This window comes from Alexandromys fortis, unplaced genomic scaffold, assembly GCF_014885135.2.
Source record: "Alexandromys fortis isolate MF-2015 unplaced genomic scaffold, M_Fortis_MF-2015_v1.1 scaffold_9, whole genome shotgun sequence".
Taxonomy (NCBI): Eukaryota; Metazoa; Chordata; class Mammalia; order Rodentia; family Cricetidae; genus Alexandromys; species Alexandromys fortis.
In genome coordinates this window covers 1,406,651-1,426,970 of record NW_026067892.1, presented here as the reverse complement: position 1 = coordinate 1,426,970, position 20,320 = coordinate 1,406,651, and the positions used below count along the sequence as shown (strand labels likewise).

The window sequence follows — 20,320 nt, the reverse complement described above, 5'->3', positions numbered from 1 at the left end:
ACAGCGCTGGAAAAGGGGACGCCTGGGGACTTGGCCTGGAAGGGTGCTCCTCCTGCCATCCCTTCAGACTGAAGTAGGGCGAGCTCTGTCCGAATGGACATCCCGAAGCAGGAATCACTCTGGGCCTATGGAGAAGGCGTACGGAGCATGTTCCTGCCCTTCACCATCTCCCACTTGTTTAATATTTATGACAGCTGATTACAGAACACAAATTTAATCACTTAAGCCTTCAGCCAAGTGTTCCCTGACTCAGATATTTATGCTAAGTAGACAAGCAGCCTTCTGTGGTTTTCTCCTTCATAATCTTCGATCCCATTCAAAAGCAGGCATGTGGGGAACCTAGCTCACAGACGTTTGAATCAACACAACCTGACCAGGCGGTTGTCTCTGCTCTTACAGACAGCGCCCACTTCTGAGGGGCCTACACCTGCAGGCTCAACCAACTACAGAGTAAATAGTTATGGACAATAAGCTGATGCCGATGTTCTACATACACCATTGCTTTCGCCGTCTACATTACAGTTAGACAACGGCTCCGCAGCGCTTCACTTTGTTAGGCACCGTAAGAAACCCAGAGATGGCACAAAGCATGCAGCGGTGTGTGAATAGGTTGAGAGTGGCTCCGCCATCTTATGCAAAGGGCTTTACTATCCTTGGGACTTGCTTGGCATGGCAGGGTTGGTTTACAGACACTATGGGGTGTTCCGAAGACATTTAATTCTGACATTAACTGCTTCTGCTCCTGCACATGTGACTGTGGGCAGGAGGCAGCTAGGAGTTTATCTAGAGACTCAGACACCACTGCAACTGCCACCTTGGCAAATGGAGCTCTGGAGCCTTTCCTAGGGCCAGAGTGGGAAAAGCTGCGAGTTCTGACGACCCCCACCCCCCATCTCTCAGCATCCTGAACACTCAAGCACTGCACACAGAAATCAGTTTGCCAGAGCTGTGCCCAGCACAAGCCATCTACACTTGCTCAGAGGTGATACAAATAAGGTCCCCACTAGAGAAGGATGTCTCATTCCACTGAGGAGACTTGATAATGGCATTATTGCTGGGCATAGGGGCTCACACCTGTAATCCCAGGATCTCACAGGCACAGTCTAGCAGAAGGACTACTGTGAGTTCAAGGCCAGCATGGGCTACTAAAGGAGGTGCTCAAACAACAACAAAAAGCCAGCATTTATTTATGCAAACAGTGTCAATATTAAGCTTCTTGGTGGAAGGTAGGCTTCAGGGATAGTGACAAGTCACAGTGGGGAACCCATGCTCAAAGGTAGAGGGACTAGAACCTGGACGGAACTGCTACTGCAAAAGGCCCCTCATAGGAATGGTACCTTTACCAGAGGGACACAACCAGCCCAGCTCTCCCTGGGACTGTCAATGCAGAGTATACAGGCAGGTTAACAATGTTGACGGAAGGGAACACACTTGAAAGGTAGGAGGACGTGCTGGGCACAGCATCTCGGAAGCCCAGCAATGCTAGTGCAGCTACACAAACAACACTGAACCTTCGGATCCAGGGGACTGAGACAACCTGATGGCAGAGCATTGGACTAGCACGCACGGGTCCTGGGGTAGATTCCTAGCAACATACATACAAGGGCAGGGGACAATATTGACTCCAGCTCCAAATTCTACCTTGTCATGGAAAGGTATCTACAATGTGCAGTTATTGGGTAAGAAAAGTAAATTATAAATTGGTAAACATACAAACCAAATTTGGCTATGTAACAAATATTCACATAGGTCACCTATGTGGGAGGTACATTTGTTTTCCCCAGATCCTTGATACACAGCTTCTCAGTGTACCTGCCAGTGAGCTGCAGGGGTCAGGCTCGAACTTGACTGGAGAACTCAGATAACATCTGGAGTCTGGCATCAGAGGGCCCTCTTAGGCAGAGCTCTTTAGTAAGCAAACTCCATTACTTCTTCATTAGCAAGACTCTAGTAGGACGTAAGAAACAGGCTGGTGTCTTTACTGGATGCTCTGTTGCAGGCTGATCTTCACCAGGCCAGCACTCACAAGTCATCTTGCCCAGGGCACTTCACCAAGGGCTGCATCACCAGCAGTAAGCAGCATGACCCCAAACCTCTGAGCTAAGCATGCTGTCAGGCAGAGCACCTCGGCCATCAGCCAACCAGCCCTGCTGGTCACAGTACATAAGATGCATTCGGTGGATCCGCGGGGGCTGAGTTCTCTCCCATCTTCTCTCGGAAGAGAAGGAGGCTCACAGCCCCTCCAAGACCAAAGGATGTCTGCCTGGCTCCACCAGGCCAGTGTACGCTCCCTCTCTCTGTAGTGGTGGTGGCGAGCCACATGGGAAGAGGGTCACATGAAGGGCTTGAACTCCACTGCCTGCCAGTCACTTGGCCACCACCTGAGGATCACCCACAAAGAGTGCTGCCTTTCCTAAGGTTGAAACTGTTGGGGACTGTGGACTCTCAGACCCTGAATTTTCTATGACCCTTTGCCTGCCGGAGTAAACAGCTTGTTTTCCTGTGCTTGCAGCTGCTCTGAGCAGGAGACCCTGATGAAGGAGCTAGGGCGTGGCCATGGTCAAGGAAGGCACTATATAAGCGGCCCTGGAACACAATAAAGTTGGCATTCTTGTTTCAAGGATGATCTATATCTCTGTCTGTGTGTATGTATTTCAATCCCCAGGCTCTTGACCAACTCGTGAACCACCGTCCTTTAGTGCAGGCGGTACTACAGGCATAGTATCATAGTACACAAAGTACAGGCGCTACAGGACCGTAGTACATGTAGTAGTATGGATGGTACAGAAGACAGTCTAGATTCAGTTGTTTCTCCAAAGCTCCAGGAAGTGACAATACTAGAATCTGCCATGTAGCTACCTCCTTGGGCACGCCAGGAACTGTGTTAGGTACTTCCACATGTCCCTACTTGGGGCTGTTCCACAATAAAGAATAACCCTGAGGGGGGCTGGAGAGATGGCTCAGAGGTTAAGAGCACTGGCTGTTCTTCCAGAGGTCCTGAGTTCAATTCCCAGGAACCACATGGTGGCTCACAACCATCTGTACTGAGATCTGGCGCCCTGCTCTGGCATGCGGGCATACATCGAGGCAGAATGTTGTATACATAATAACTAAATAAATTTTTTTTTAAAAAAGAATAACCCTGAGGATGTAGAAAACATACACGGGATGTGGAGTGGATGGTGGCAATGGCTTTAGAGCCAAATTCACAGAGGCCCAAAATGTCTCCACGTTGCACTGTCTTCTAGAAGCGCCAGCCAGACTCACAGCAACTCCTCAGTGCTACGCCACAGCTGCCCTAAACCTTTCCGTCTCCCTCCCAGGCCTCAGGGAGGAGGCGCCTGTGTCCTGTCTTCTTCAGAGCTGCTTCCCCAAGACTGTGGACCCAAAGTTCACCAAGGAGAAGCTAAGCAGGCAGAGGATTCAGTGATGTAGCCTAAGGCCCTGCCGGGGCGGGACACGAAGTCAGCACCAAGGCCCTCATATGGGACAGCCCACCAGAGGCTTGGGTTCAGGACTAGTCCAGCGAACAACTTCTGAGATTTTTTTCAGAGAGAGGAATCCACAAAAACAAGCAAATTATGGCTCAAAAGCAATGCTGAGAGACTGGGGATGTAGCTCAGGGGTACAGAACCTAGCATGTGGGTTCCATCCCCAACACTGCAAAAAAGACTGTCGCTGCACTTCCAAACATGGGTCCGCCCCCAGAACAGCACACGGATGCTGGACTACCCACAGCATGCTCAAATCTTTCATATTTTCTCAGATTTAAGAGGAAGCAGTGCAGTCTAGCACAGTGGTGCGCATCTACAACCCCAGGACTGCAAGCTCAAGACCAGGCCAGGCTACACACGAGACCAGCAAATCAATCAAACAAACCCGAGAAGCACAGCGGCGCTTCTGATGCTTCAGGCTTCCTGCAGAAGTCCAGAGCCCAGCGTGGTGGCTCACACCAGTGATCCCCCAACAGTCAAGCAGTTTAGGGCCGTGGCCAGGAAGCACATCTTAAATTTGAGGCCAGCCTATGCCACATAGTAGAACCCCATCTTGGAAAAAAGTGTGTGTGTGTGTGTGTGTGTGTGTGTGTGTGAAGGTGGTAACAGCACAAAAACCTTATCACATTATAAAGGAGAGAAACTTTGTGTAGGTCTAAGTGGCCAGCTTCACTCAGGCTGGGCACTGCCATGGTGATCTACCATGTTCTCAGGAGGAAACACAAGGCAATGCCACACCTGAGTGGACTGTGCTTGCCCAGCATTAGGACCTTAGGATGAGGACGCTTAGGACAGGGAGCCATGAAGAGGAAGTCAGCCAGCCAAGCCGCCTTCTAGCAGATCCCGCCATACTGCTCTCGCCTCTCTTTGTCTGGTCCCAAGTCTACTCTCTACCATCTTCGTGCCCCTCCACTCACACTCTAGGAACTCAAGGTCCTCCTCTCCTAGCTCCAACAAATGACCTGTCCATGTTTTCTCTTCCTGTGTTAGCCTCAGTCTGGTTCCACTTCTCCATGGTCCTTCTGGAAGCTCCTCTCACACTCGGGCCCTGTCTGCTGACTTTACTGCTCCCCTATGTCTCTGACCACTCCTGGGCCATCATCCTAAAGATGTTCTGAGGGACATCTTTTTCCTTCCTTTCTTTTCTTTTCTTTTCTTTTCTTTTCTTTTCTTTTCTTTTCTTTTCTTTTCTTTTCGAGACAGTGTTTCTCTAGCTTTGGAGCCTGTCCTGGAACTTGCTCTGTAGACTAGACTGGCCTCAAACTCACAGAGATCCGCCTGCCTCTGCCTCCCAAGTCCTAGCACCACCCAGGGAGGGACATCTTCTTACACACATACTCTCCAATGTAATCTGGGGCACCCAGGAGCAACCTCACTCAGTGATTTCCCTCTAGAGCCTGGCACCTTTCTGGAACAGGTCCATCAAGGCTTTGACTAAGCAATGAAAAATCATTTGCACCGGGATTCCTGTGTCTGTCTCAACAGTCCCAAGCCTGGTCTTATCTGGAGATAAGGAGCAGAAGGAATTGCCCTGCCCTGTCCAGTCCCACTCTGGGAATGGGATGGGCTTTGGGTTACATAACTTTGCAGCAGGGACACCATCAAGCTGGGTTAGGCATAAGGGCTACAGACTGTTTGCAGGCAGGTGGCAGCTGTACTGCCCCCTCCTTTTAGAGAGCTTAATGCATCCCAAGATTGTTCCTGGGAGACAGGCTGAGTCCACTTCAAAAGCAGCTCCGTCCCAGCAAACAGACTGTAAGGCAAGAATATTCCCAGGGTATTTGCCAACCATTCAGACCCATGTTCTTCTGCCTAGTAGGACACTCTAAAAGTCTCTGGGAACTAGTCGGTTCTACCTCCAAATGTTTAGTAACAGTGGTTAAGAAGAACCCTAGGTCTCACACCAGAAATGCTTTCTCCTCACCAATCTTTGATCCTTCCAAAGGCTCTGCCTAACCGAGCTGGGAATGTGGGACGGGCTGCGTGCATCTGCTGGGAGAGGCTTCTGGGTTGCAAGAACATGGCAAGAATAGCCAGGAGAAACCCAGAATAGAACATCGTCCCTGGAACCCCTCTCCACAGCTTCTTCCCAGCACTCCCGACTACCCCCACCTGCTGCCCTGCTAAGCCTGCTCTTCCCTCAGCCTCTCCAAGGACACACAGCCAGTGCCAGGGCCCTTCTGAAGTAACTTCAGAGTGAGACAGGCGGAGGGGCTCCAAATGTTTCCAAACACATGTCATTTCTAGGAACTGTCCCTCCCTCAGCTCTGCCCTGCCCTGCCGGGCCTCCACCCTCAGGTTTAACCATTCAGGGACATTTCCTCTGGGACCTGAGCTTCTTGGAGCGTGCCACAGTAACTATCACCAGAGAGAGTCTCAGCACAGTGCTCAGGGATGGGGCAGCCCTGGCACAGATCCTGCTCCTAGAAGCCAGTACACGGGTAGCTGGAGTGGGCTACAGCCAGGTTGGCCAGCCCAAATTCTCTGTAACATCACAGCAGCCTTACCTCGTCCCACTCAGAGGCAAACGAAGGTGACTTCTCCAGTCTCTTCTTCCCGAGGCTGCAGTTGGACAAAGACTCGCTGCGACTCCCCATCGTGGTGTCCTCCGTGGGAGAGCAGGTCAGGAGGTCAGAGTCAGACTTTGACAAACTGCGGCTGAGCTTAAGCTCAGCCTTGGGCTTGCTAGTGGGAGGGGCTCGGCTTCTGGCCCCGCTCCTGTCCTCCTCTTCCTCAGCCCCAGCAGGGTGCAGAGCGACTGTGTGAGTCAGAGTCTGGAGGTGTACTCGGCCGGCTGCAGCACTCAGGCCTGCTGGGAAGCCCACTCTCTTGCTTTGGTCCAGGACGCCGGGCTGTGGGTTTCCAGTGCCTTGCACGCCTGGCTCCTCTAGTTGCATGCTGGCCTCGTGGCAGGCGTCCTGCTGGGGGGACTCTGGGTGGTTCTGGCTGGGGGCAGTAAGCAGCTGGAAAGGGTCCTGCCCCACCTCACACACTGGGGAGGAGCCGTGGAGGAGACCTGAGAACTGCTCCGGGACCTGCCCGTCCTGCCCCTCCACAGAGTCCTGGCTCCGGCTGCCGCTGCTCCGCCTGTGGTCTTGGAGTGGACAAAGAGAAATAAAAAATTAAACGTGGTAAGAATCAACAGAGTTCTTATGCAGCGCGTGATGGCAGAGCAGAGTTCACAACAGAGAGGAAGAGCGAGGCTGGGTAGGCTGAGGGGAGGGAGAGAACAGAAGAGAGGAGGGAGGAAAACAGTTTCATATTGTTCATGTTCAATTTGTACCCAAAGTCAGAGCATTTATGAAATTCCAAACACTGGTCTGATTAATGCTGCCTGGCAGCCATCCCCCTGTTAGACCTCTGTTAACATTAGCGACCAGACCTTGCTATATAAGGCCAGGAGAAGCGCTAACTACAGACAGAAAGGACACACATAAGGACAGAGTAAGGACAGAACGAGGGACAGGGAGCGAGAGTGTGCCAGCGAGAGTGGCTCCTGGGACACTGGATACATTTCCATGAAGGCCAGTGTTATTTAGAGTCACCCGCCCGCCCTTCCTCTGGCAAGCAGCTGCCAGAGGGGAAAAGGGAGGTCATGATCACAACCTGCAACTTCTGGAATTCCTTAACTGAAAGTGCAAAACAAAACGGAGGGGGAAGTAACTGCTTCCTTTCTCCTCCAGGTCACTCAGATCCACATCCACGCCTCGTCCTTCCGCAGGAACAGACTTTCCCCCTTTTTCTCTTTTGGAGAATGTGTGCGCCTCACTCCTGCCAAGGCCTCCCAGCTGCTCGCTCATATTTGTTTAAGTTTAACCTTAGCTGATCCACTAGAAAAGGAAACAGTCTAGTTTGTCAAACCAGGAGACAGCTGCTGCTCCCGGGAGACCTCCCTTACACCCTAGAAACCTGACACCGCTAGTTCCCGAGGCCAACTACTGCCACACTCTCAGAGTTCTGCCACGAAGCCGTGTAAATCAGCAGCGAGTCCAGTCTCACGCCAGTACCTCCCTGGGGCACCCGGTGGGAACTCAGTCCTAGAACAGATTTTCACCCGTGCCATCCGCTGAGGCAACACCACACCCAGCAGTGAACCACATTCCAAAGCACATCGTCCTGCGTGAACAGAAGTGGCCCCTATGCCACTTCCATGGCACGGAACCAAAGAATTCCTGATCTGTCCAAACAGCCCGAGAGAACCCTTCATGGGGCTGGAGCGCCGCAGAGCAGAGTCTGTGGTGCCAGTGTTTTCACAGACGAGTAATCTGTGGCCCCAGGCACTGCATACTTTGCCCAGGGCGGTTGGGCAGAGGTTCACCCAGGAGGAAGAACTGGCTCTGTCCTCTCCAGCTGTGTGGTCAGACATCTTGCTGAGACTCTGGCTGGACTATTTGATGCTTAAAAATCCCCCAACCGCCACGACCGTGATGAGAATCCCAGTCCCCACAATCAGAGATGGGACCTGTCCCTTGGATGCTGTACAGTGCTGCCTGGTGCCTCCTTTGCTGCAGAGCGCAGCTCCCACTCCACACTTTCTTGCTTTCCCACTGGCAGCTGCAAGGTCCTTGAGGAGGCTCAGTATACAACACAGGGAAGGAAGTTGGGGAGAAGGGGTGCAGATGACCAGCGTGTCACATATATGAGGGGCATGCTAGGGTCTCACAGTGCTGGTTCTTCTGAGAAAGTCTCTATAGGCCCCAACAACCAGCTCCCTCCAGGTGAGCTCTGGGGAGGTCTGCAGGCAGAGGAGCAGCCAACTCACTATTACACTGATCACTAATCCATGGGAACTCAGAAGTATGAACTGCGGTGCCTCCCTTCTTTACATCTGACCACTCTGGAGTTCACACCCTCCATTCACTAATCCTATACTCTACAGGGCAGGTCCTGCGCTGTGAAAAAGACAACCTGAATGAGTTCTCCAGGTAGAGAAAACAGAGAAGAGTTCCATTCAGTTTAACTGGGGCCTGAGGAAGCTATGACTTCATAGCTGCACACACACTATGACAATGGGCACCAGGCCAAAGCTGCCTGCTGACTATATGTTGAGGCTACAAAGAAGACAGCACGTGACCATCTAATGGAGGTTCGGGGTAAGAGTGTTTTCCTTGGAGAGGTGGATGGGTCTGCCATCTGTTATCCCTGTTGATATTCAGGAAGGGGCCTGGGTGCAGGACACGGGCCTTTGCTCCTCCGCATCAGCTTCCACGCTCTTAGGAAACCATTTGTGGGTGGTGAAGGGGCCACAGAAGGAGAACTCCATAGCCCAGCACTGGGAGACTTCTTGGCTCACCGAACCGGTAGGGCTCAAAACCCAAGTCAGAGAAGGTTCTGGCTGCTTACTGGGGGAGCTGACAATGAAGCCCTTCAGACAGCCACTCATTCATGCCAGCCATCAATGAAGAAAGGGAAGCAGATGCCAACAGCAGAGAGATGCCAGGGAAGGCTGTGGGCAGGGAGAAGGGAGAGGAGCTTGTGTAGGAAGGAGATCTGTGGAGGGAAAGAACCTCCGCCAGGCACAGAAAGTATGACCTGCAAATCTGTCACAGGAACTTTAGAGTGTCAGTCTGCCTGACCCCCCTCTGTCCCACCTCCCTCTCTGTGTGTGCTGAGACAGTGTCTTACTAGGTAGCCCCGGATGGCTTAGAACTCTATAGCTCAGATTGGCTGCAAACTCGCCATCCTGCTCCTCAGCACTGCCAACTACATTGCATGCCATGATGCGTGGCTGAAATCAGGATCTTAATACGCTAGTGTGTTGTCTGTCCCCCCAAAACTGTACCTAACCTAAACGTGGAGGCTTAAGTGACTTTTCTATTTCTGGAAGAAAACACCATGACCAAGGCAACTAATAGAAGAAACTGGGGGCTTACATTCTGAACAGCAAGCATGACACAGAGAGTGAACTAGAAATGGTGGAAACCTTTACACACACTCCCACTGCTGCCCCAGTGCCACGCCTCCTCCAACAAGGCCACATCTCCTGAGCTTCCCAAATAGTGCTACCAACTGGGGACCAAGTACTCCAACGTCCAAAGCTGTGAAGGACATCTTATTCAAACCATTCCAGGGCTCAAATCTGTAATTCAATTCTGGATTCTGAGGCAGGAGAACTGCTCTGAATCCAGTGTTAGTCAGGCTACATAGCAAGATTCTGTCTCAACAAAAGCAAGAAAGGACATGCTGAAAAGGCATCTGTGTCCAGCAGTCCCAACAGGCTGCACTGCTCTTGATGGCACACACTTTCTCAAGGAGAAAGGTTCTGACCACGTGACGCAGGCACTACTACAGACTAGGATCTGAAGGAGTCCATTCCAGTCCACAGCAACCCAAGAATAGAACAGATGATGGATAGGCGTCAAGAGGTCCAAGTGACTGTCCACCCAGTGACCTTCCCTCTTGGGATCTTGCTCAGAACATGAACAGCTGGGATGCATGAGGACACCCTGAGACTCTGGCGTGAGTGTATGACTGACCGCCTCTGTCTCTGCAGCCCCTCGGGTGGAGAAATGGAGTCGTGGGTCTGGACTCTGTGGATCAGGGTTTAAGTCCCAGCTCTAACCCCAATGCTGGGCATTCACAGCCACTTGTTTTCTCGTCTGCAGCTGCTGCAAGGCTGAGCCTGCTCCAGTCTCAAGAAACAACTAACCCATTCCTCCTTAGGTTTACCTCACTCCGCCAGCTCCCCAGGGTCCCTCTGCTCATCGTGCTCACTCCTCAAGGTTCCCCCTGCTCACCACACTGGCTCCCCCAGGTTCCCTTGGCAAACTCTGCTCACCCAGTTGGTTCCTGAGGCTTCCCTCTAGGAATCTCTGCTCTATGTTCATGGTACTAGAATTCTCAACAACCATGAAGAACTGGCGCTCCTTATTTACACAGAAACTGAACTTCCAAGAAGGTAAATGACCCTGAAGGCCACTGACCAAAAGGAAGCAAGCAAGTGTTCTGATGCAAGCCTCAGCACCTGACGGGGTCAACTTAATTCCTTCTTCTTTCTGAACGCTCTGATGTCACCATCAGAGCGACTGTCTTCTGTTCTTTCAAGCCAGCATCTTTACCCACAGCACTTTCTGGAGGACGTGACAGTCTCCCCAGAAGACTGCAAGACAGGTTGTAACTGCTCCATCCTGTCCCGTGTCAATACCAGGGAACAACTTCTTCCCCTTTGCCTCAGAGGAGCCCTGCACCACTAGGATGTAGCAACAGCCCTCTGATCGCCCGACACTTTCTAGTCCTCTCCTATCCTGGAGTCACTGCACACGGGGTTAATGGTAACCACGTGATCCTTTTCCTCTGCTTCCTTGACCTGCCATTCTTAGAGTTTCTGCTACCTGGGATAAAGGCTGTGGTTGCTGCTTGGGACAGCTTCACTCCGCTGTCCGTGTTGGTGTGAAACTTGTGACCTCTTGTCTTGCTCACCTGCACATCAGGTTTTAAGGCTATTCGAGTCACATGCTCAGTGTTTAGGGACTATCTTTAAAACGCCTTCCCATGCTAATGACTTGAAAGTGAACAGTCAAAAAGGAAGCAACAGGTCCCAGGTCTGTGGAAACACAGACTTCCACCCAGCCCTGTGCTCATGTCTTAGAGATCATTCAGTTTGCTGCTTCCCATTCTTTCCTCTCCGGCTAGCCCCTTCTAACCTCAGCCTCTCTCCTAATCTTCAGAAGCTGTCTCTAGTGCGCTGGGCATTGCCCACACAGATGTTCTGGATGTAGCGTTCTCCCTCAATCACGGCCTTGCCAATCCCCATCTGCACTGGTTACATAACACTTTCTCAGCCAGGCTAGAAACCTCAGAACCTTCCTCAGCGCCCAGCCCTTGCTCACCCACACTTGGAGGCACCCTCCTGTTATCCTACCCCTGAAACCTTATCCCACCCTTCCCCCTCTCCATAACTTCCTTCTGTCCCTCTAGGATAGGTTCTAGTTACCCTCAGAGATTCATGCCGGTTCCTGGCTGCAAGCTATTCCTGCACCAGCCTTTCCCGAGCCAAGACTCCTGAGCTCTGTCCTTTTAAAGAGCGGCTCCTATGCTGTCAGCCACTCCTAGAGTTTCAACAGTACCGCTCTGTCTCTGGAAGAAAGACTGACATTTGAGATCCAACACTCTATGACAAGTTCTCTTTGTTTCAGCCAAACTGGAGTGCTGGCTGTGCTCCAGGCAATTCTCCACCTCCCCCCCCACCCCCACCCCTGCCCTGAGCCACGCCCCTGCCTGGAACCTCTGGTCAGCTCCCTCCCCAGTCTTGCCTATTGAGCTGAAGTCTCTATTTCTGGGCTTGGCTCAGACCTTCTCTTCATAAAGCTATCTCTGATCTCTTACGTGGACACAGTTTGTCTCACTTTTTCTTTGTACCACTTTCATATGAATTTAACATATTTTGCCCCCTTTCCACTATTTTCTGTATTGACCACACATGTCCATGTATGTATATATAACTGTCAAAACACTCTGTGGAGGAGAATACAAGAAAATCACAAGACTTATTCGATCAGAGGGAAAAAACTACTCTAACCCCAAAGCAGCAACAGTGCAAGGGTGGTCCCAGCCTGACTGGGTCAGGAGGCTACGGCAGGGGCTGGGGAGACTCAACTGCCACGCTGTTGACACGCTCAGGCATGCACACTTCCCACACTTCGGCTATGAAAAGCCAGCCTGGACTTTCAGGTAAAGATAGGGACTGATCACTGGCACTGTTTTCTTTCTGAATTCTGATAGCCAATAGCAGTGATGCCACGCTGAGAATGGGAGAGACCAGGCTGCTGTAGTCACCAAGGCTCACGTTTGGGAGCAGAGGGAGACCTGCACCTGGAAACCCTTAGAACTCAGACACTACACATGCACCCCCGCCTGCAGATCAGCCACTGCTGCCCACGCTAAACCTCCACTTCACAGACCACCGCTGGATCCCCTGGCTGCTTTCCTATGTGCTATCAAACCCATAGCGACAGCCTAGGAAAGCTGTCGTGCAATTCTGAGTGGTCACAGGCCTGGGATGTCCAGTGCACAGTCAAACATTAATGGGAGCACGGAGTGCTCAACAAACCACAGAGGGACATCCCCACTTGTCAAAAATGTTCATAAATGTCATGTGGGCCTGGTGCTTTAGGAGAACACGCCTTTTCTGCCTCAAGGACCTGCTAACATTTTCTCCTATGGCTGGGTTTTTCCAGGTCCGTGGGTGTGAATAACATCTGGTGGAAATTCTCCTGTACCACAGGCCCAGCATCCCTGCCCAAGATGGAGGGCCCTGAGGTGAGCAGGGATCCTCGTAGTTCAAATTGCCTCACACACAGTGCCAGGGTGACCGAGCCATTTGTCTGTGTCCCCACTGAGTTTGACTCTGCATCTCCAGACTCCCCAACTATTCTGCATGCTCCTCCAGGGGTGGTGGCCCACTGCTTATTAAATAAGACCTCACAGCTTCTTACAGGCGCTGCATGTCAGGCTGGCTGCAAGCTCCTGCCGTCATTCCCATGTGCTTTTATGATTAGTCCATCGCTCTACTCTCCTGCTCCTGCCTTTTCCTCCTTCGGATGGAGTGTGAGAGCTGCACAGGCCGGCTATGCCCGGGCCTCATCCCCACTCTTCCTGCTGCCCTCCCAGCCTTCGTGAACTTCCAGCGCCTCCCCTCTCAGGGCCACCACACCACAGCACGAGGAAGTTTCCGCACCCCAATAAACCTCTCCGCCGACGCAGCAATCCACATGAGACCAAATCAAACCAAATTAGAAAAAGTCCAGGTTTAATGGATACAAATGCTCCCAGATGGCTTTCCAGCCTCCCAGAGAGGAAACGGAAAAGGAAGACCGGAAAACCACGGGTGGAGTGGTCTTGAGCATCTTTGGGAGGGGTCATCATTTGGGGGTGCTTTCTCAGGGGCGGAGTCTGAACTGAGGCAGCTCCAGGGGAGGGGGCTTGGGGTGGAGCTTCCATCTGAACATTCAAGACTCTTTGGATATGGATGTGAGGGGCTGGAGTGAAGCTCCCACCAAACAACATGGATTCATAAGAAGCATTTCTTTCCATTTCCCTGTCTTTCGTTTTCTTGTTTTTGAGACAGGGTTTCTCTGTGCAGCCCTGGCTGGCTGGGAACTCACTCGGTAAACCAGGCTGGCCTTGAACTCACAGAGACAATTAAAGGTGTGCACCACCACCTGACACAAGCATTTCTACAGCCACTGTTTTATTTTCTTCCTTTTTGAGCTGGGGGTGTTCACTATGTCACACTCGGGATGATCTTGAATTCCCAGATTTAAAAGACCCTCTGGCCTCTGTCTTCCAAATGATGGAACAACAGTTTGTACCACCTCAGCCAGACACCATTAATTTTAATATAAAAAAAAAACCTGAAAAAAAAAAAAACATAGGCATCTCAGAAGCTAAGTAGGTAGACTATCTTCAGAAGTTAATGCATTTGCCAGTTTTGTTTCCTCAAGCATATGTGTTTGTGTGCCTTTTCACACTGATGTACGTGTGTGCACAAACAGATCATCAGTACTATTACTGAGGTGTATTCCACGTCTGGGGAGGTTGGGTCTCTCACTGAACCTGGGGGTTCACCCAGGCCAGCTGGAAGGCCCTCCTGTTTCTACCTCCCTGACACTGGGAATAGAGATTCACATTATCAGCCAGGCACTTATGGCGCCCAAATCCCAGTACTCGGGAGGCAGAGGCTGTGGATCTCTGTGAGCTCCAAGCTAGCCTGGTCTACAGAGTGAGTTCCAGGGCACAGCTATGGCTACACAGAGAAGCCCTGTCTCAAAAAAAAAAAAAAAAAAAAAAAAAAGAATGAAGAAAAAATTCATGTTTATCTCCATGTTTGGCCTAATACTTGCAAGGCATGTGCTGGCTGACCCAACCCCTACTGCTAATTTTATTTTTTTCTGAAGAATTGTTTTATAATTTAGATGTACGTATCTGTGTGAGTGAATACCCTGTGTGTGTAGGTGCCCAGAAAGATCAGAAGAGGGCACTGGATTCCTGCAGCGTGACAAGGTGCTGTGAGCAGTCTGATGTGGCGTCAAGGGTGCTCAGAGTTAGAACATTTCTAGAAGAAAGTACAGAAAAGAATACTCCTGGGGCTAGGAGGATGGCCCGGTTAAGAATGTGCCCCCTGTGTGAGCAGGAGGAGCCGAGTCAGAATCTTAAGCATCCTAGAAAATGCCAAGTGTGGTATCTGCGGCAGCAGCACTGGCTGAGGGCGGGAGAGCACAGCTGGGGGACCCAACAGTTCAGCGTCAGTCAGTCTAGCCCCGTCAGCAGCCCCTTCATCAGGAGACCTTGTTCCAAAATATAAGGTAGATAGGGTGTGGTGACACCAGCGTTTAATCCCAGCACTAGTGATACAGAGGCAGTGGATCTGCGTTCAAGGCCAGCCTGGTGTATGAAGAAGCTTCAGTCAGCCAGAACTACACAGCGAGACACCGTCTCAAAGGTAAATAAATAGTGGAAACCACATGGGAAGATACTTGACACCAACCTCCGATCTCTGCACAGACCCACACATGCATACACACGCAAGATCAGGCATACCCCTCCCCAATGCACGATCTTATCCATCAAAAAAGAGCTTCTCTAAAATGAAGACTCCCAAAGGCCATGGTAAGTGCGGTTATACACTGAGAAGAAAGTACATTCAATAAAGAAGTCAGCAGTCTGGTGGTGCAGGCCTGTGAGCCTAGTTAGCAACTGGGAAGTTGAGGCAGGGGAATCACTGAGAGTTCAAGGTCAACTTGGGATATAATAATAAGACCTTATCTCAAAATCTTAGAAAAGAAAAATGTTCAAAACAAATGAATATAAAAATAAAGTAATTCCAATTCAGTCAGGCATGGCGAGGCACATACGTAATGACAGCACTGGGAGGCTGAGGCAGGAGAACTGCCATGAGTTTGAGGCCAGTCTGAGCGACACCTTGTCTCAAAAGACAAAAAAAGAACTTATGCCAAAAATACATAGAGATCTCACAACTCGGTAATAGAAAGAGCAGCAGGTGTCCGCGGACACCGAGGCCAGGGCACACACAGACGCTCTGCTGGGGAAGGCGGATGTCCCTGCGGCCTGGGGACAACAGCACAGCACAGGGGATCCAGAATGGTGTGTCATCTGCACGTGGCTGAGTGGATGCCAAATGAGAACCTGCGCCTACATGAAAAATGGTAACATATAGGAGTTTTACCTGAAACTGTCAAAAACTGAAAATGACTCACTGGCCCTGGGTGGGGAAAGGATAAACTGTGGCACACCTCTATAGAGGAACACAACTCGGCAATGAGAGGGAAGAAATGACGGAAAATGCAGGATGGACGGATCTCAGATGCACTGTGCAGGACAGAGGTGCACGCTGAATGACTCCTGCAGTGGGACTCCCCTCTGTGTGCTGTGAATACCATTAGTTAATAAAGAAACTGGCTTGGCCTGATAGGGTTGATAGGTGGGGAAAACTAAACTGAATGCTGGGAGAAAGGAGGCAGAGTCAGGAGAAGCCATGTAGCTCCGCCAGAGACAGACATGCTAAAATTTTGCTGGTAGGCCATGACCTCGTGGTGATGCACAGATTAATGGAGATGGGTTAAATTAAGATGTAAGAGTTAGCCAATAAGAAGCTAGAGCTAATGGGTCAAGCAGTGATTTAGTTAATACAGTTTCTGTGTGATAATTTCGGGGCTGAGCAGCCGGGAACCAACAAGCAGCCTCCATTAACAGACTCCATTCATGTAACCTTCTAGAAAAGAAAAATCGTTGGGACAGACATCAGATGCCCTGTCCCCAAGGCAGGGAGCAAGTGGAAGCAGAGGGACAGAGGAAAACCCTTCACTGTGCAGAGACCGTCCCCTATTTTGTTTCTGGCTGCAGTTACTCACAGACTGTGCACAAACACAGATGCATTTCACTGCACCCAAATCACAACCTTTTAGGGAAGTTCCCAACGGAAACTACATGACACACACAACTACTATGGCTATGACCGAAGTTCCTACATCCAGGGGAGGCCTCTGAGCAGGATGGGAGGCAGTGTGCTGGGGTATCTGGCCGAGGTGAAACAGAAGGGCTGTGAACTAACAGAGTCAACAGGAGGCACTAGGCATACACGGCGGAGGACCTCATAGCTGTAAGTGTGGGGAGCAGGGACAGGCAGCTTCCCTCCAGACACTGCCCTTCAGTCCGCTGGTGTTCATGCATCCTCCCTCTGCAGGGCTGGAACTTAATTCCAGAATGGATTTTGCTGAAGCAATATAGGTGGGCCACAGTGACAAAGCACTGTAGTTATAGATGACAGCCCATCACGACCCTAACAAGGAACATACTGTCCCAAGGTCAGGAATCACGGAGTCCACCCTGCCATCAGCATGGGCCTGAACAACCTAGCTTGCTAGGCTAGCGCCACAGGCTCCAATCAGTCTCCACAGTGGTGCCTGCTGTCTCCCTCCCACAGCTGCCACCTGGGTGCCCTCGCCTGCCCTGGCTGCACATGTGGGAGTGTTGTGTCCCCATTCACCCAAGAGCATGGAGTCTAGGTATTGACGAGAACAACCATGGGGCCCCAGACTTCTGCGTGACTCACACCTGCAGCACCCGCCCTCCCGCCATCCGTCCCTGTGCCATGGAGGGAATACCTTTAGTCTTTCCGTCTGAGGCCCCCAGCTTCTTGGTCTCTGCTGTGAGCAACAGCTCATATGGGTGCTCGTCCTCTTCCCGGGAGACACCACTCTGGGTCCTGGGTTTCACAGCCAGGGCCTAGGAGACAGAAACACCCAGGATCCGTTGGCAGAGACGGGTGGTACACAACAAAGCTCCAATTCCCACAACCTTGCAGGGCAGGCCGAAGCAGGAAAGAGAACCTGCGGACTCCCAGGAGCTTTTCTGAGCTGACTGTGTGCTCTGACGCATGCCCCAAAGGTTACCACACCAGAAGCTTGACGTGCAGTGCGGCAGGGATGGGCCCGGTGGGTGGGTGGTCCTCAGGACTCCTCTCTGAGTGGAGTACTGGCTTATGCGGCACTACAGCAAAGGGCTGTTATCGCGTGAGCCCGGCACCCCCTGCTCTTCCCTCAGGCCCACTGGGACGCAGCTGAAGCCCCTGAACCAGAAGCTAACAGACAGATGGAGCCGCTTTTTGGTAGCCCACCTGTGAGTCAAATCCTTTTCTTGATAATGTACTTTGACTTGGCAAGAGAAACGCCAAGAACAATTCCTGTATGGGAAATCTCCACAGTATGAGTAAACCTTTTTTTTTGGCCCCATTTTGTCCTTTAAAAAAATAAGATAAACTCCAGGCCCCTCTTCTCTGCCTCCCCCACAGTGTCTCTGTGAGAATACTTTCCTAGCAGTTGTTACCTAGAATGCACCGCAACTGCCCTTTCTCCAGGCTTCCTGACATTTCCTCCACCTCCAGACACTTAAATGGCCTGTCCTCGTCGCCCCTTTCCTCCTCCTCTGCTGCTGCGGCCCTGGCTAGCCTGGGACTTGCTGGGCACACCAGGCTGATCCTCTGCCTCCGTCTCCCAAGGCTCAGGATTAAAGGCATGAGCTACCACAGCCAGCTTGTGAGACTATCTTCTCCACAGACGCCCTAAAGCCAGCTTTCTATTGGATGACTTCAGGTGCCTCCAACCGTCTTGAGAGTAGATAACTAGCAACGCGAGTTTCTGTGGGTGAACAGCAGCTCTGTCTACGGAGAAGTCTCGATTCAAGCAGGTAAGTGCCTCCCTCGTGGGAAATGCACCAGCTGCAGGGCTCGGGGTAGGTGAGCATCGGGGGTCCTCAGCTAGTCCTGGCATTAGAGCAAAGTTGGTAAAACCACAGTGCTGGAGACACAGGGAGGGGCTGTAGAGAGCCTCTGCTCATCTGCCCTGGTGCCCACGTGTTTAAAGACAAGTTAAGAATAATCACAGAGCAGCTGCAGCAATCAAGCCAGAGCTCACTTCCAGAGCTGCTGAAGAGACAGTACAGCCTGGGAGGGAAGTGGGGGAGGCTGGATTCCCACTCACACCTAACACATCAGCAGACCCCACAAGGGAAGCTCCCACCTCAAACAGACACCTCCCACTGTACACCGGAGAAGCACCAGGTTAGTGTCCAGCAGTCCTCCTCTGTGGGGACAGCTCACAAGTCCTCCTGAAGAGAGGACTGCACCCCCAGTCTCAGACAGAAGAGAAGCCAGGCGGCCACTCATGGCAGAACAATGGGCTCACTCTAAAACTGCTGAGCACAGCAGGTACCCCACCGTGAGAGTCACCTGGATGGAAAGGCGCCTTTACTCTGGGAGCCCTGTTTTTATAAGAACACAAGGGAACAAAGAGGGGCCATTAAGTAGTTCACACCATGTCAATTTAACACCACAGGTGTCACTGGCAGGTTTTCACCCATATGATCCCTCAGGCAGAGCCCTGGAAATCCAATTCCCAGTGTGTTTGCCTCAGCAAGAGTTCTCACCAGGCCCAGGCATGCTTCCCGGGAAGGTAACTACAGCTCTGAAGCCTGGCTAAAATCCAGGGCAGGACAGAAGACTTTAGTGGCAAATGAGTCCCCCAGGGAGGGCAAATGTGAGCAAAGTCCACCAACCACGGCCGAGGGTCCCTGGGTCTAAACTCAGAGGGGGTCAGGGACCTGTCCAAGGTTATGCAAAGTTCACAGCAGAGCTGCAGTCATTAAACGCAGTTTCTCGGATTCTAATCCAGATCAGCCTCATTTTCCTCCAATTTGGACGGCCTTCCCTTCGTCAACTATCTAATGAAAGCCCAAGAAACAAGGGTGTTCGTTTCCTCTTGTTCTGACCCTGAGCAAACTAGGGGATTAAACCTTCACAGTCAACAATAAACTTTTCTTCCAGACATCCTTGCTCCCACAGAAGCAGCACTGTGTCACAGTGACCATGGCAATAACCGATTTTCAAAAGAAAGGATTCCATTTTTAACTAAATTACTTCTTACTCTTCTTTCCCTTGTCCTCCAGGGCTGGCAATGGCTCAAAGCTCAAGAGTCTCTGTGGAGAGCAGCACTGCTGGGCACAGAAGGGTTGCAAGGAGCCAGCTGTCACCCAGCTGTGGCTTCTAGAATCCGCTGGGGTGTGGGTGGCTGAGAACCCTTGACACAGAGGATACCGTGGCCAGCCCATGGCAGCTGGCAGTCCATCATGGGGTGTAAAAACTGTGTGTGTGTGTGTGTGTAGCGTGTGTGCGTGCACGCACACCTGTGCATGTGTGTGATGTCTCATGCCTGGCATCATGATGAATAAGCTCTTCCACAGTCAAATCCTTGGTCACGTGACTGACAGACGCAGACCTAGAGACTGCTAGGTTCAATCCTCCCAGTGCAGTAAACAAAGCAAAATGGCCTAAAGTTTCCTGACATCAGTGTCTCAGTGTGAGGTTTCGTTTCAAAGCTTTGAGCAAGTTGGAAACAAAGACAGTGGGGCTGCAGTCCTCGCTGCTCTGGCAAAGGACCAGAGTGTAAGTCCCAGCACCCACAGTGGGCTGCTCATGAGCATCTGAAACTCAAGTTCCAGGGGATCTGATGCCTTCTGCAGCCTCTCAGGATCCCAGGCACAGTTGTGACTCACAGGTAGACAGACAGACACACATGCCAGAAAAAAATACCATAAATACAAAATAAAATAATAAAAAATCCTGTCCAGATCATTAAGAGAACAATGACTCAGGCCATGTCTCCTCTATATTTATGCATCCATAGTAACAGCAAATGGGGAAGTTCAGGGCTCTCACTGTCATGGTCTTCCAAACATCAACTACACTGGTTCAACTGATTTAGAATTTCAGGCTATTAGGAAACATTTTTTTTTTTTTTTTTTTTTTTTTTTTT

The 20,320-nt window shown here is 51.2% G+C and overlaps 1 protein-coding gene across 1 annotated transcript in view; it reads right to left on the bottom strand.

Moving 5' to 3' along the window:
* The window catches only part of Anks1a (ankyrin repeat and sterile alpha motif domain containing 1A), a 165,883-nt gene that overhangs the window by 55,753 nt on the left and 89,810 nt on the right, over positions 1 to 20,320 (bottom strand). The window contains exons 10-12 of the mRNA XM_050139737.1: positions 17,410 to 17,501; positions 17,117 to 17,237; positions 6,002 to 6,588 (exon numbers count right to left, since the gene is read on the bottom strand). Coding sequence (XP_049995694.1) covers positions 6,002 to 6,588; positions 17,117 to 17,237; positions 17,410 to 17,501 — 800 coding nt within the window. The remainder of the gene's footprint in view (positions 1 to 6,001; positions 6,589 to 17,116; positions 17,238 to 17,409; positions 17,502 to 20,320) is intronic.